At 40.7% G+C, this 15,726-nt stretch overlaps 1 protein-coding gene and 1 long non-coding RNA gene across 2 annotated transcripts in view; both read left to right on the top strand.

Annotated features, from left to right (window-relative positions):
- The first annotated feature begins 1,947 nt into the window (after window positions 1–1,947).
- LOC146461041 (disintegrin and metalloproteinase domain-containing protein 12-like) lies at window positions 1,948–7,955 on the top strand. The gene is made up of 2 exons (XM_085087489.1): window positions 1,948–2,745; window positions 5,033–7,955. The coding sequence occupies exons 1-2, from the start codon at window positions 2,521–2,523 to the stop codon at window positions 7,238–7,240; spliced, it is 2,433 nt and encodes an 810-aa protein (XP_084943615.1). The 5' UTR covers window positions 1,948–2,520; the 3' UTR covers window positions 7,241–7,955.
- Window positions 7,956–14,347: 6,392 nt separating this feature from the next.
- Window positions 14,348–15,726, top strand: part of LOC146461040 (uncharacterized) — a 2,337-nt gene continuing 958 nt past the window's right edge. Inside the window, exons 1-2 of the long non-coding RNA XR_014857514.1 lie at window positions 14,348–14,837; window positions 14,869–15,726. The exon at window positions 14,869–15,726 is cut by the window's right edge and continues 958 nt beyond it. This is a non-coding gene — a long non-coding RNA (uncharacterized LOC146461040). The remainder of the gene's footprint in view (window positions 14,838–14,868) is intronic.

Genomic DNA, 15,726 nt, shown 5'->3' with positions numbered 1-15,726 from the left:
TTATCATTTCAGGGCTAAATCAGTATTCAAGAGTTACCCTTATTAGTACACCAGTTCGCGTCGTGAATGACTTACATTTTCGTAAGGTCCATAGGAACTACCTGAAGAAAGGAATGTATTATTAAAATTACCTAAGGGTGGGTCGCCGGATAGCCGGAGCACGCAACAAGGGAGACTGTGTCGTTTCCTTGGCTATGCGCATGCGAGTGTGTCGGCCAGGATTGATCATCAAAGCCAGAAGGTTTTAAACCATGACAAGCGCTAAGCAGCCGATAAAACATCTTGGAACTATTAAGATTTTACACCAGTGCGGTACGTTTAAACTAAAATTTTTCAAGCCCATCGAACCATAAACGCGGCCAATATTACAAATCTTTGAATATTGGACCGGAGAGCTTAAAAGTACTTTAGAGAATCAGTTAAACCTTTCCGTCAAAGACACAAATCTTTTGAACCCAATATAAGACAGCAACATGTCCGAATTCCCTCTAAAGTGCTCACTGAAAGCGCTTCAGTACAATGAAGCAGAGATTGGACTTCAGAAATAGTGATCACGACATCTTGCATGATAAGAACGAAATTTTTTTAATACCAGAAGTTTCTAGACTAACTGATAGCTCATCAGCTGATGAAAAGACTAAAAGACTGATTCAAACTTGGAAAAAGATCACCACTGGCTTCGGTTCTTCGTTGACTTGCAGCACGATTCAGTGGTATAACCTTAGCGTAACCTTTCAAACAGATACTATACACTTGAGATGTAAACAAAGTTAATTGATGCGGCTTGATTAGTTAGAGTGCTCTGTCAATATATGGAAGATAAATTCGAATTGTCCGGATGGTGAACTACCCACTGAAAATGTGTGGGGCCGAGTATCACGACCTTGCACCTGTATGAATCCGCCACATCCGCTCTTTAACAAAAATTCTTTCTGCTATCAGTAAGAAAATTTCCGCGTTGAGGATATTATGAGAGTTTCTATCATAAAATATTTGACAAGATAGCCTGGAATGGGCGTTGCTGCTATTCTCTTCTGAATTCCCTCCGGTACTTAAAGGTCCTTAAAGGAACAATTTGGTTCCTTCCAGCTTTGGTCGTGTATCAGTGCGGTTCAGTCAAGTCATATGAATTTGTGACTGATGAAATTCTACGCGGTCGAACAGTATTTTAGGGTAATTCCGTTTCGTTTTAGTAGTTAAACAAATGGTTTAAGATTTGTTTCCAGTTGAGAACTCGGGTGCTTGTTTGAAGGGCCTTTTAAATAGCGAGGCGGGAGAAAAAAGATGTTGTTATTCAGTTTTCCGCCAAGCGCCAGTTACCCTTGCTTCCGTTATCGGACAGGGTTTGCATTGAATGATAATAAGACATTGAACATTGAACATTTGTCAACATTGATTTATCTTTGTAAATGAAGCTAAATCCGGTAACAAACAAAAGGAAAGAAAGTTTCATAAATGTAATGAAACACAACGTTTTTCCTTTTCTCATAAAATCGGCACATGTGTTTCCTGAAATTTAATAAGCACTGTTCATACAATCTCGAGCTTGCAAACTACTACCATGATCAGATAAAAGACATAAAACAACAATTACTCTATTGAGTTAACATATAATTGCTTCATTAGCCACTCTCGGTTGAACGTGTAACAGATCGTTAGCACCCCACTCACCTCGTCAGTGGTTTTTTAAACGGTGTCTGAATAATCAAGATAAGAATCAGAACGTGCACAAAATAGTCTACACTCTTAAGCACTCACCAGGATTCTAAGAGTTCCATCCTCTTAACTTTTATTGATCTTGAACGTAAACAATTCTTTGCAAGACAATGAGAGGATTAAAGCCAGTCCAATTACCGACTTACATTAGCAAAAACAAACAGCTGAATTATCTCTCACGGCTTTTATCACAAAATCTATCTCAGAAGTTTCATTGTCTAACCCTTTCGCATCAGCTAGCCCGGCTGGTCTGCATTCTGGTCGGCTTTCACTTCGATCTCTCTCCAATTCTACAAAACCGAATTTCACAAGCAGAGATGACGCCTCAGAAACGTCATTAATTGCGACTGGCTATAGAAAATTTAAATTTACGACCTATTGTGTCAGTTCATAAAGCGACCAAGGACAGCGACCGATGAGAACTTAAAAATATTTTTTATGTCAACAATTTCCGGCGTAGCAAATCGGAGGGATAAATGGAATTGCAGAAGGTTTGAAACGTAAGATGTGCCGGCAGAAAGCTGTTTCGCCGATTCAGTGATATGAAGAAGACCAGACTGAGATTTTAGTTTCACATTACGAAAAATCCTTCGAAGGCAGGTGACGAACGATCAACAGCCTATATTTGAAATTCGTATGTTTGAACTGCATTTCTTCACATCTCTCTTTGACAGTCCTCGCGTTCATGTTCTTCTCGTCTCCTGTCAATTTAAACCCACCCGGATTCTATACATGTTCTGTCATATGACAAAACACTAGCAGCCGTTTAACGCTGAGGAATCAACACAGAAATACCATACTGCAATGGATGTTATGGTGGTTTTGTTTTCGTTTATAACACTGCAACTTTTGGCCGTTGTGCACTTCCCGAACTGTTTTGCAAACAACAACCGCAATTTGCTGTCCAGTAGATGGGATTTCAAAAATCTAGATCTCGGAGATTTTCAATTCGTTTTGCCCCGAGTAAAATACATCTCAGAGGAAAGCAAGACAAAGAAACGAAGGGATTTAGACGATTTAATACAAAAGGTAAGTGACACAAAGCTATTTGAAACAGTAACTCCGTAGAGGTTGCAATATGGCACGAGTCACGTTTGCAATAATCCCAATAATTAGGTTTTCACCTGACATGGGCTTCTCAGTAGAATTACAGCGGGGCGACCAGACAGTTACAATATACGTGGCCGACTACTTGGTTATTTGAAAGTCCATCATGTATCAAACCAGAATTTTAATATCGGATGTTAGTTCTAGAGACCCGAGAAAGATATTGGTAGCTTCGTGAATGTCCGTAGAATCCAAAGAATGATACTGGTGATTTATGATAAATTGTTCACGCGATCTTTGCGTGGTGCTCTTTAGTGTCATGAAGAATCATCACACACTCGTCACATCGGAACCAATAAAATTTTTTTTCCAACTCACACAAGCTGTTGTACAGCAGAGAAATGAATGATATTTTTGGAATTCGTTTCCATCGGCCTTGTTAGCTTGCCTGAAAGGAAACATACCATTTCACAAAGCGAATATTGAAGCAAGGGCGGCATTCAGACATCAGTATGTATAAACCTACAGGTCAATAAATATTCATGATCCGATTGTTATCATGATTTTTATTTGACCGGATATTATTTTTACGCACTGAGACAACAGATGTGGCATGGATATGGCGCTTTATTGTTTGTTTTGATAACCTTATTCGCGTTAAGTTTACATTTGTGCAATGTTCGTAAGTGAAAAACAAATTCGGGGGCGTTGAATAACTAATTAAACTGTTCACCTAGAAACCACAAAGTCACAGTAATGTATCTGCTCTCAGCTGGAGGTCGTTAATATAATATAACCGTTCTAAAAAATTTTCCATTCGAGTTAAAATGTTAGTGTACATTGCTCCCTAGATCAGAAATGCTATTGGCTCAAGCCCAGGCAGATAACTCATTTATTTACTTTTATGTACAGAAAATTGTATATGCCATGATACCAGTTAATTCTTCAATTTACTTTAAAGTAATTCATGCGTTGATGATTCATGGCAAATTTATATTCAACCGCAGCTAAGATTAGTGTCCGAAAATTATTTAAGTGCACTTATCTGGGATGATGGAATAAAAGAAAATATTTAACACTCGAGACAACCAATCGGTGAAGGGCGGGCTCAGACGCTGAGTAAAGAACTTTCACTTTGCTTTTTGCAAAATATTTTAAATAAATTATTGCTTATAATAGCAGCTTTCATTCGCCGCGGGCGACGACAGTTAAGGTTTTGACTCAACAGTTTTTAAAAATAGAAGCCTCTTGTCGCCCCGTGTAAGGTATGAACCTTGAACAGTATAACAAACAGTACCACCAGAGAGTACTGCTCAGTAGCTGTCATTCGAGCGACCACTGTTCAGGTTTTTCTGCTCAGTGAAACTCAGTGGGAATCCATTAGCTTTTTTTAATGACTATATTGTTTAGGATGTCATCCCTTAGGCTACGAGTAGCCCCATATTCTCCTTAGGGATGGTAAGCAAGCGAACGCGCAAGCACGCGCGAAACTTCCCTCCACGCCTCGCGTCTCCTCGAGGAAGGCAAATGTCGCGCTTGCTCGCGTGTTTTTTAACATACGCAAGCAATACGTGCAAAGTGAATAAATACGAAACAAATCATGCATATTAAAATAAACTTGCAGAGTTAAATTTTGAGTGACTAGACCACGAGGAGACCCTTATTTGTCTTCCATTCAAACATCATTTGATTTGAGAGGTAATTTGGTCACCGAAAAGAGATTTGGCGGCTGGCGTTTCGAGCGCTATGTAACAAACAGCAAGAAATATTCATACTAAGTGAATCAGCCATATTTTCACATAGGATCACTGTAATGACCTGTTATATCAAAGGAAAAAAGTAAGTACCGGTAAACGTATAAAAGCAACATATCACATGCCACGTGAAAATATGGTTCCTCAGCTAGGACTCGAACCTCAGTTTCCTGTATTCAAGGCAGACGTAATAACCGCTACACCACAGGCGAACCAACAGTGAAACCGGGCGAAATGGCACAGCTTATTCTTATTCTTAAATTTGTTGCCTGCGAGGAATGGATTTACAGACAGGGTAATAAATTTGAAATTAAAGATTGTTGTATGTTTTAATTAGGATAGTGTCCCCAGTTAGTAAGCCAATTATAGGCTAGCTAGAAGACTGACACTAAAATAAAGTTATTATTATTATTATTATTATTATTATTATTATTATTATTATTATTATTATTATTATTATTATTATTATTATTATTACTACTAACCTATCTCTTGAATCTTCTTTTGTTTTACAGCCTGGAGCTTCGGAGTTAAAGGCAGAATTAACATTCACAGCGTTTCAACAAAACTTCACGCTCGACTTGTATCAAAATCGTGGACTTTTTGCCGCGCGATATCTAGAAAAACAGGAGCACTTTACAAACAGCATCAATCATTGTTTTTACCATGGCACCGTGAGAGGAATGGAGAGGTCAACAGTATTCCTTAGTACTTGCGAGGGAATTGAAGGCCTGATTTACGATGGGCGCATGTCATACTATGTAGAACCACTAACTGGAGATTCCACCGATGACTGCTTTCATCTATTCTACAGAATGAAAGATCTTAAGTTAAACGATCTTCTTTTATCCAAAGAAGTAATCAAACACGACAAGGATATAAACTCGATGAATAAACCAAGGCAAGTTTTCAATAGTTCTAACAACTTAAGCCGATTTCGCAGAAGAGCTCGGAGGGACGTCTTTACCGAGACTAAGTACGTTGAACTTGTTATTATAAACGACAACAAGCAGTTTGAAGCTTGTGGGAAGAATCTTACCAAGACGAATCTGCGAGCTAAGCTAATCGCAAACATAGTAGACGGTATTTTTAAACCACTGAACGTGCGGGTGGCATTGGTTGCCATAGAAACCTGGGACAAAGCTGATATGGTGAAGGCTGATGACGATGCTGATACTTATTTAGCAAACTTGATAAAATACAGGAAAAGAAATTTGCTTGGAAAATATGCAAACGATGTCACGCAGCTTTTGACGGGAGTTAAGCTGAAAAATTCGGTACGCGGCAAAGCGCAGGTGATGTCAATTTGTACACGACAATCCGCGGGTATCACTCAGGATTACAGCAGCAACGCTGCCTTTACTGCAAACACTTTTGCGCATGAGCTGGGTCATGTGTTCGGCATGTATCACGATGAGGAGCTGCCTCACTGCGTGTGTAACGCGCCAGACTCGCAAGGATGCGTGATGAGCGCGCGTGTCGGTCGGGAACCAGCCACTGTCTTTAGCAACTGCAGCGTCAAAGGACTTCAGGACGGATTATCGAGGGGATTGGGGACATGCCTTTTTAACGTCCCGAAGACCTTGTTTGGAGGTCAGGTATGCGGAGACGGGATCCTTGGACAAGGAGAAGAATGCGATTGTGGAACTACGCAAGAATGCATGGACAAGGGAGACACGTGCTGTGATCACGTGACCTGTAAGCTACGTGCGCATGCTCAGTGTGGTAGTGGTATCTGTTGTGAAAACTGTAGATTTAAAAAGAGAGGAACGCTTTGTAGGAAGACAGTGAGCGAATGCGACATCCCTGAAACTTGCACGGGATCTTCCGGGATATGTCCCGAGGATGTTCACGTCCATAACGGATATCCCTGTGCAAAGGACTCGGCGTACTGTTATTTTGGTGAATGTATGACCCATGATGCTCAATGTCAGGACCTATGGGGCAGCAACGCCGTATCAGGCCCTGATAAGTGTTATCAGTACCACAACACGCGCGGTGACAAATTTGGCCATTGTCGTAAGACAAGAAGAGGGAAATATAGGGCTTGCAAACTCCAGGACGCGAAATGCGGCAAGTTATGGTGCCTTGCCAGTAATCAACGGCCAATTATAGGCGTACAACGCAATGTGATGAGTTCATTCTGGCCTGTTGATGACAGAAAGATTACTTGCAAGGGCACTAGCTTAGAAATGGGCCTGGATGCACCTGAGGCTGCCGTGACACTTGAAGGAACAAAATGTGGGGAGAGAAAAGTGTGCCTGAACCGTCTATGTAGGTCCTTGGATGTACTTCTTAAAAAGGTGCCTTGGTGCCCCAACAACTGCTCTGGACACGGCTTGTGTACCAGTGTCGGTAAATGCTACTGCTTCGATCCTTGGACAGGGAAGTCTTGCAACGATAAGTTCCCCGATGTTAAATCGACTTCTAAACCAGTGGAACCCATTAAAACTATGCTGCTCAGCACGAAAGAGACACCTTCCTCGACGGGAAAACCAGCAACAGAAACCACAACCATCGAGACAAAAATCCCTGCTGCCTCTGTAGATGTGGACTCCAAAGTTATTTACATCGCTGTTTCGCTAAGTTTAGTCGCTCTTGTGGTGATCCTAGCACTGGCTATTTTCCGTTACAAACGATATAATCAACACCAGACATTTGCGGTATATAAGAAGGGTGAAAAGGCGACTATTTGGTCAAAGGCAAAGGTTATTGTTATTTGAGAAGACTGGAACCTGAAGCAGTACGCCTTTTTCTCCGCCCACGTATGGTTGAATGAGCGCGCGCGGAAGAACACGCGCGCGAAAATGTTTTGCTGCGTGAAAACTCCAAAACATTTTTCTGAGTTTTAGAACGATTTTCGCAGAGCACACATAATTCGTGCGAGTTTTCAAGCGAGGTGAGAGGGTATTTGCGGGCGTGTTTCGCTTTAATTTAACCTCGGTCAGACGTAAAAGAAATAAGAAAACTTCGTTAAGATAAGTAAAGGTTTTTATTTTAAGAGCTCAAAGATGACAAGGTTTTTGAAGTCGGTACTTTGTCTTCGCCGGGTTTCTGTTAAATACGCGACGTAAGGAGACCCATTTACCTTAAACCTTGCTTTTAACGGGATTTTCATCCTTTTTGTCGTCTGGCCGCGGTGAATGTTTAGCGTCACTCCTTCAAATTTGCTTTAAAAAAGATACGAACTCCTCGAATTTGAGCGCAACTTATGTGGTGAGTTTCTTCGCCGCCTTTATTTACTTTTCAATTTTATTATCAAAAGGAGAACTTGCTTACAAGGAAATAATAAAAAAACTTAAATTATTTATTTATTAGCAAAGGACTTGGTTCTGAGAGACATGTCTTCTAAAGACAGTTTTTTTTTTATTTCAACATAGTTGTAAATCTTGATAATATGTCCTTTTTGCTGAATTAAATTATTATTGCTTGCAAAAATTTGCGGTGGTGTTGTTTCACTTTCAACCTGCTGCAATAGTACAAGAAGGGCTCCCGGCACAAGCGCACAGAGAAGCGCTTCTCGCGGATGTTAGCCTGTAATACACACTCACTCCACGCGATGAGTGCGATACTCCGGACACGCGCGATTCACGCGCGCTCTTTCTAGATTCTCCAGTCACCGACTTTTTCTCCCCACTGAAATATTGTGAATTAAACACAAAATTTTGTGTTATTAAATCAAGCGCCCGCCGTGACCTTCCGTCCGATCCCTGGGTCATAGCAAGATCCTCTCCTGGTCATAGTCAGTATACATAGCAGGAATTGACTGTCCTGGCCTCCCAATGTATCCGAAACATTACCATCTAGACCCAGACCGTCAGTGTTTTGTTTTGTTCATTGTTATATGTAGAAGGCCGTTATTCTCGTGCGAGCTCACAGCTGGCTTAAGGCATGAGCCTGGACCCCCCAAGCTTTATGGATCAGTTATGTTTGTTTTTTTCATTGAAGCTCACACGAATTACGGAGACGGGGTTTGAGAACAGGTCGACTGCAACTCAGTCCCCCCCCCCCCCCCCCCCACGCCTACGCAGTCGTTTTCAGGGGAGAAGGGAGTTATTATTTGTGGGGGGCGGCGGGAAACGCCTCCCCTAAAACATTGGTAGTCGAGAAGAGTAATGACAGATTTTTCTTGTGAAGAGCAGTGGACTTTACGGAGAATACAAAAAGTAGTGATTCGGGCCGAATTACGAATTAATTTAACCTGCTTGTTGTCAGAGACAATGCGCTATATGGACAAGATGTTTCTAACATTCGTGTTTGTTGATAAAATTTTTAAGTACGACAATTACATGTAAATGAAAGCTTGGTGCTGCTTTTTTTTAAAAAAATAATATTTGGCAGACTTAAAATGATGGGTTTTTTCAGTCAAGTCAGTAAACAGGTAAAATCTCTCAGTTACTTAGATTAATCAGAGCAGACTTTCCAGTGATGGCCGTGGAAGTGAACTTAACCTTGGATCTGGGATATCAACAAATGCACGCACTGACTGGCTCGAGCTCGTGATACCCAATCAGGTTTTGTTTGCACGTATTCCAGTAACCAAGGGTTACCGACAAATCAGCAATTAGTGTCTCATAAAGAGTTCACTAGCGGTTCTCGCCCAGCTTTAAACGAAGCCACATCTGTCGGCTGGATTTTTCAGCGAGTAAATGAACTGATGAATTTTTAGTTCGATTTTACAGAGGATATATGGCTGAATGAGTAGATTTCAATTAGGATTCGTTTGTTACGCGTGGCGAGTCTTCCAAGTTGCTCTTTAGCTTGTCACACAATGGATGTCTGAGGAAGAAAACTCTCTTAAATCGTTCAAATCAACTCAATGCGGAATAAACACGCCTCGTACTCTAAAGAGTAGGCGAGACACACGCTGTTTTCAATGAGGTAAGGGTAAAAACCGAATCAGTGTCGGGATAACTTAGCAAGTAGCAAGAGGCTTATCCCAGGACTCTCACGTTTTCGCTTTTATCGTTGTTTTGTAGCTGGCGGGTTGCCATCAGCGTGTTACGGGTACCATACCAAGAGGAAAAACCGTTTACCTTGCGGTCAGTGTAAAATGCAGACTGCAGACTGCAGACTGCAGACTGGGGGTAAAATGCAGACTAGGGGTAAAATGCAGACTAAATTATAAAGACTATCTTTTTAAAGTTACAGTCAATCCAGGTCACGCGTGAACAGTAATTCCAAGAATGAAATGAACATTCGAATTTCTCTTTGTAATGTCCGACGTGTGAATGAAATGTTGGACATCTCTCAGGAAGTCGTTCCGAAAACGACGCATTAACTGAAAAAAAGATTCAAAATACTTGGGAAACAATTGTTATTCTTGAAATATTCACTTTTGCAATGTAAAGAAAAATTCATAGCTTTATACTGTCAATAAGCTAGGGAAATTTATACGGGAACTCTGAAATCTCGTTGGCGATTTTGAAAACTGACATGTAAATTTCAAAACTCCGTTCAAATTTCAAAAATATCGTTCACGCTTGACCTGGGTTGACTGTAAAACACTCGAAGTGATTTTGGTCTGTATAGAAAGTTAATAAGTAAGTGTAGAATTCCAAAAAGATACATGTAGCGTTGTTAGCGAAAAAGGAATTTGAGGCTTGCGGAAAAAACTTAGGATTTCATTGCGTGACTTTTGGGGACGGCGCCCTACTTCTTCCAATACTTTCAAAAATTATTTCTCCATGAATTCGCTTCGAAATAAAGAGAAAAACCGCTCAACAAGATATTTAAATGTTTTAGTTTTGAAGAAAAAAATGCATTTGACGATGTGCTTTCGAAATATATCGGTGAATTTTAAAGTGCGCGGATATTTGGATGCATTTTACTACCGTCCGCCGTGTATTAATTACGTTGTAAACAAACCGAGTACAGAAAACTCAAAAACTCGTATCTCGGTAAATATATGTCCTATCGAGCTCATTTTTGTCTCTATAGAAAGCTGAGTAAATGTTGAATTCAAATTTGAAAAGATTTCTGTTGCGTAGATAACGAGAAAGGAATTTAGCGCTTGCCAAAAAATCGTAGAAAATGAAAACAGTTCTCACGGTTTAAAATGAATGAATACTTTCCGGGATACAACCTGCCCAACCGAACAAAATTTAATTTAATTTAGTCTGCATTTTACCCCTGGTCTGCAGTGTCGGTGAGGGTAAAGGCGGAAAGAGTTTGCGGAATGGCGTGCGGAATGGTATAATTATGCGAAATACGATTTAGGTGGGAAATAAATTAACTGAGGAGCGCGTCATGTTTTCGCGCCAATTTTATAAGAGCAGCAGCTTTTTTGATGCTGCGGACTCTTGCTAAATATTAACAACAATTCGAGGATTAATTTGATCGTCTGATTGTTGATTTGGAAGAAGTGAGGGTAAAGAAAGCGATGAAAACTGTTTATAGTTTTCGTATTCAAGGAACTATGAGTAAATCCGTAGTAAATTAAATTTCATGTTCACTTTACTCCATGCGACTTCGGTTGACAAAAATAACGTGGCAGCATGAAGTCTTCTCAGGACAAAGATTGATCCTTTACCGAGGGCAAATAATAAATATTTTTTTTCTCTTTTTTTAACCCTCGGTAAAAGATCAATTCTCATACCCGGTATGCTCGATGATTCATTTATCATGAGCGGGAAAATGAACAACAATTTGATCAAAATGCATTTGTGATAAGAATAGTTTCACAACCTTTCACACAACCAGTGTCGATAATTAGACACCATACTTGTCATCTGCTTTTTTGCTCTAGGGCTTTTTCGCTTTTAATCTCATTTTAGGTTGGGACGTCTGGCATTGAAAGACCTTAATTAAAGACGGATATGTTAAGTTCGATAAAGCATAACTGAACTATAGCTACCTGAATCGCCGTATTAAATAGCTAGGTAGCTAGCTCAGCAGCTCAACAGTAACTTGCGTACTCGTCGCTCGACGAATTAAAATGTAAGGTGAGAAAAAGTAGAACATATTCAGTTTTTCCCATGACAGCCATGAGTTGTACAAATTGTAACCGTCAAAGAGTCTGATAAAATGACCGAGTTTAAATTTAAAATTTCTCACATAATAGTTTTGGCCTTGGACTGATGTTATTTCTCCAGTCTGGTGTTGCTTTTTGTCTAGGCTACTCGCTGCCACGTTTTTTTTGTCAACTGGAAATTTAATTTATTCTTAGTTCCTTGAATGCGAAACTTCATCGATTTCTTCACTGTCACTTCCAAACCAGCGATCAGACATGTTCTATCCCAGGCGTATATTTTCTAATCCTCGATCTGTTGTTTGGTTGTTTAATAGTCCGCAACATCGAAAAAACTGCTGCTGTTATAAAATTGGCGCGAAATCTTCAGTTAATTTATTCCTCACGTAAATCGTATTTCGCATAATTATGCCATTCCGCACGCCATTCCACATACCATTCCGCAAACTCTTTCCGCCTTTTACCCCCACCGCTGCAGTGTTCAGTCTGCATTTTACCCCTAGTCTGCATTTTACCCCCAATCTGCAGTCTGCAGTCTGCATTTTACACTGACCGTTTACCTTGCAAACGCCTCAGTTAGGGATAACTCTTGTATACCCGGCAGACCCGGGACAGGTCTGTCTGCGAATGTTCAGAAAAGACTATGGCCGGAAAGATGTTTTCTAATTTAGCTGACAAAGGCCTTTTAAATTTGCCGAATAAGTCTGTCTACAAATGTTTCTTGATCTAAAAGTTGATCGTACTTAAAACCGTCTGTAGACTGAAATGAATTCTTCTAATCGAGAAAAAAGGGTTTTGACGCTAAAATAGTTTTCCGCTCCGAGTTAACTGAAGCACGCGCTATAGCGCTAGAGTTGTCGATTGTCTCCGTTATTGAGGTAACCCCATATCTCCATCCGAAACATTTGACTGTAGGGAACTGACTGTAAATCTACAGTTACCGTATCTCCTTTTAATCAGGCAGATAGCTCCTCACATATGTTTTGTATTAAATTCTAGCTTATAGAATTAGTGAATTTATATTTCCAATACCAACCCTCTGTTAGAGACGCCAACTCACGGCACGAGCTTGGCTGTCCTGTGTCTCGGTAATTAATAATCAATGATTTACATCAAGTTGATGTTTAACCCGGTAACAGGTTAGAAGAAGCTGTCTGTATGTCTGAACTAAGATCATTTCTGACCCAAGCGATAAACATTAATTTCATATGCTTCCCTTAATACTCACTGATCTAGAATAGTCTGACAATAAAATGGGATGGTTTAAATTCAGTTACTCCCGGTGGGTGTTTGTCAATCTCGTACCCAGAGTCTTCAGGCTTTTTGGTCAGCGGGGCAACGCCGGGAAGACTCTGGGGACATCGAATTTTATTACCGCAGGATTTCTGCGGTAAAACAATGGAAACCGTTACGGAACAGCCAATCAAAAAAATTGAATTTTTTCGATGTCCCCAGAGTCTTCCCGGCGTTGCCCCGCTGACCAAAAAGCCTGAAGACTCTGGGTACGAGATTGGGTGTTTGTAGGCTTAAACAAAACTTATACCGTGTTGGTCAGTATTTTTAGGACAGATTGATAAACAGTTTTTTGTTCTAATGTAAAAATAGCATTCGTTCAGCACCTCATTGTCTTCACCAAGATCAACTGTTAAACATTTTAGTTGTTATCTAAGTTCATTTTATTTTATTATTCGGGCCGTAAGGCGGACCGAGTTAAGGTTTCGGTAGCTTTATCAAATTCTTTTTTCTTTTTGGGGTCGCGATGGCCCGAGAGATAAGACTTCGGGCCACGAGTTATTGTTCTCGGTCTCGTTTTTTGTACTCGGCTGGTACGAGTTAAGTTTTCTGTCGTGTTATCAAATTCTTTAAATTCTCGGTCGCGTTCTTTGTTTTCGGGCCGTGAGGAGTGTTTACAATATGCGAGCCATGAACAAAACATGCGAGGCATGCGAGGCATGAACAACCCCAACATAACTGCTAACCGTTAAGCCAACCGGGGAGCTATTTAAGCTAACTTTTTAGGCTAACCTGAGTGCCTCAAGGTTAGTTTTGTTTAACCGAAAATTTGGCAACTAAATCAGTCTATGACCTCGCGGGCCAAGATAGATAAAGATGTCTCACGTTTACTATAGAAAAACAATCAATGTAGAAACGGTTTCTGTCTTCAAATGAAAGGTGAACAACAAATGCTTTTCCCTGAATTACATTTAAAGATATAAACAGCGAAACAATGAAAAACGTACAAGGATATAAACGTACGCGTGATGCGTAACGTTACTCTAGATCGGGGGGGGGGGGGGGAGGGTACTCAACAGACGCTTGGGTAGGGAGGTGCGGTCCGGGGTCCGGGCGTTCAAACCCTGACCCTGTTTAAGACACAATTCTCCGATTTCCCTATCCCGTTTAAGACAGCCCGATTCAAAATTTTCAGCCCCTTTCTAAGACATTGAACCCAAAATCTGAAATAAGAATACACTAGTTTCTTACTGTATTTTAATGCATTGGCAATCACAATCTGTTTAAGCCATTAGGTCATGTAGGGATACCCTGTTTAAGACAGAAAGTGATGAAATAGATACCCCGTTCAAGACAAAACACCCTGAAAACCATACCCTATCGGGCCGCACGTCCCCATTAAGGTCACATAAGGGAGTACCCCCCCCCCCCCCCCCGGTCTAGATCATACCGAAAATTACGATCCGTCATTGACCCGGCGTCACATACATATTAGGACCGTACAAATGGTTTCTGTCTCTAAACGAAAGGTGAAAACGTAAGGATTAAAGCCCGGGGATTACAAAAAGCATTCGTATGACAAATAGACGTGAAAACTGCAAAGGACCGCGAACGACAAATGACAAATGTCGTTTTCCCCTGTATTTCATTCTGACTGCAAGAAATGCAATTCTATCTGGTGGTTACTTATTGCCTCACTATATCTCTGTATCTATCTATTTGGTAGCCTGCGAGCAAGCTCTCTTGGGGGTGGAGGGCGAGAGGGGGAAAGAGGATCCACCCCCAAGAGAGCTTGCTCGCAGGCTATCTATTTGGGGGAACTGGCGATGCCGGAGGTTATCATTGTTAAAAGATTGTAGGCTTTACGCACCACACAGTCAAATATGGCCCGAGTATAAGCTGGAAACAGCTTCTTGTTTATTTTCGTTTTGGAGGGGGGTTACTTTTAAGCTTCCTTGATGAAGATTCATTTCTAACATTAAAAGGAATGATCTTATCAAAGGGATGGCGAATGGTACCTCCAAAATCTTAGGTCTCGCAAAATTTTCATCCAATCTCGAAATCTCGACAGCATTTGCGAAGAGTCTCGAACTCTCGTTTAAAGTGCATTTATTTCGGTCGCGAAGTCTCCGTTTTTTTTTTTTCAAGGTCTCGAAATCTCGGATTTGTTATCATAACCGAGGGTCTCTGTCAAAAGATAGCTTCCAGTTATCGCTGTCAGACGAAAGTACTGAAAGTCTACGTACATTGTATTCTAACACTCCGAGAGCCTTTGTTGAATTGGAAGCATGCTTAATATTCTTTTTGGATTTTAATAGCTTTTGCTGGAGGTAATCACGAATTTTTTAGAGATAATCAAGCAACAATCATTCTAAAAAACAGTATAATACACAATGCATGGCGCTTTTTTCCAAACTGAAGCTTTATTATCTCTGAGTGATGCATGGTTACCCCCAAATTTTCGTTTTGGACTGATACCAAGAGCACTTGCTAAGTTCTGCTTTCTCCGCATGCTTTTAACCCACGCAAAAATATCCCTGTATTAGTAGGCATCACCCACAGGAAACCTGAGTGTCTCGAGATATGCGCAGTAGCAAGTAGCAATAGTAGGCACCGTCCTTAAAGGTGGATATATTTATAAAATGGCACGTTTGAGCTCAAAATTAATCATAATTACCCAAGAACGTTAAAACCACCTCTTTCAACTGACTTTTGCCCACGGTGGCGGACTCAACAAAGTTTTATATGGGAGGCTCCTCCCCGAGGTCCAACCCTTACCCTTTTATATACCATTTTTGACAGAAAGGGTAACTCTTTCATCTACCTTCCATAGGAAACCTATCTGTTTCACATACAGTACAAAAACTGCATCTCTTTTCGGTTGTCTGTTCAAGGTATTTTTGAAAGGCCTTTTAACACCTAAATGGCAGTTTTCCGTACCTTCTCTATACCTCCAGCTTCAAACAGCTACCGCTTTGAGGGCTCTTACCAGCAGGTGGCTCTATT

This window comes from Pavona decussata, unplaced genomic scaffold (genome assembly GCF_977016875.1).
Source record: "Pavona decussata unplaced genomic scaffold, jaPavDecu1.1 SCAFFOLD_202, whole genome shotgun sequence".
Lineage (NCBI taxonomy): Eukaryota > Metazoa > Cnidaria > Anthozoa > Scleractinia > Agariciidae > Pavona > Pavona decussata.
The sequence above is the reverse complement of the archived record's forward strand: the minus strand, read 5'-3'. Positions and strand labels throughout refer to the sequence as shown.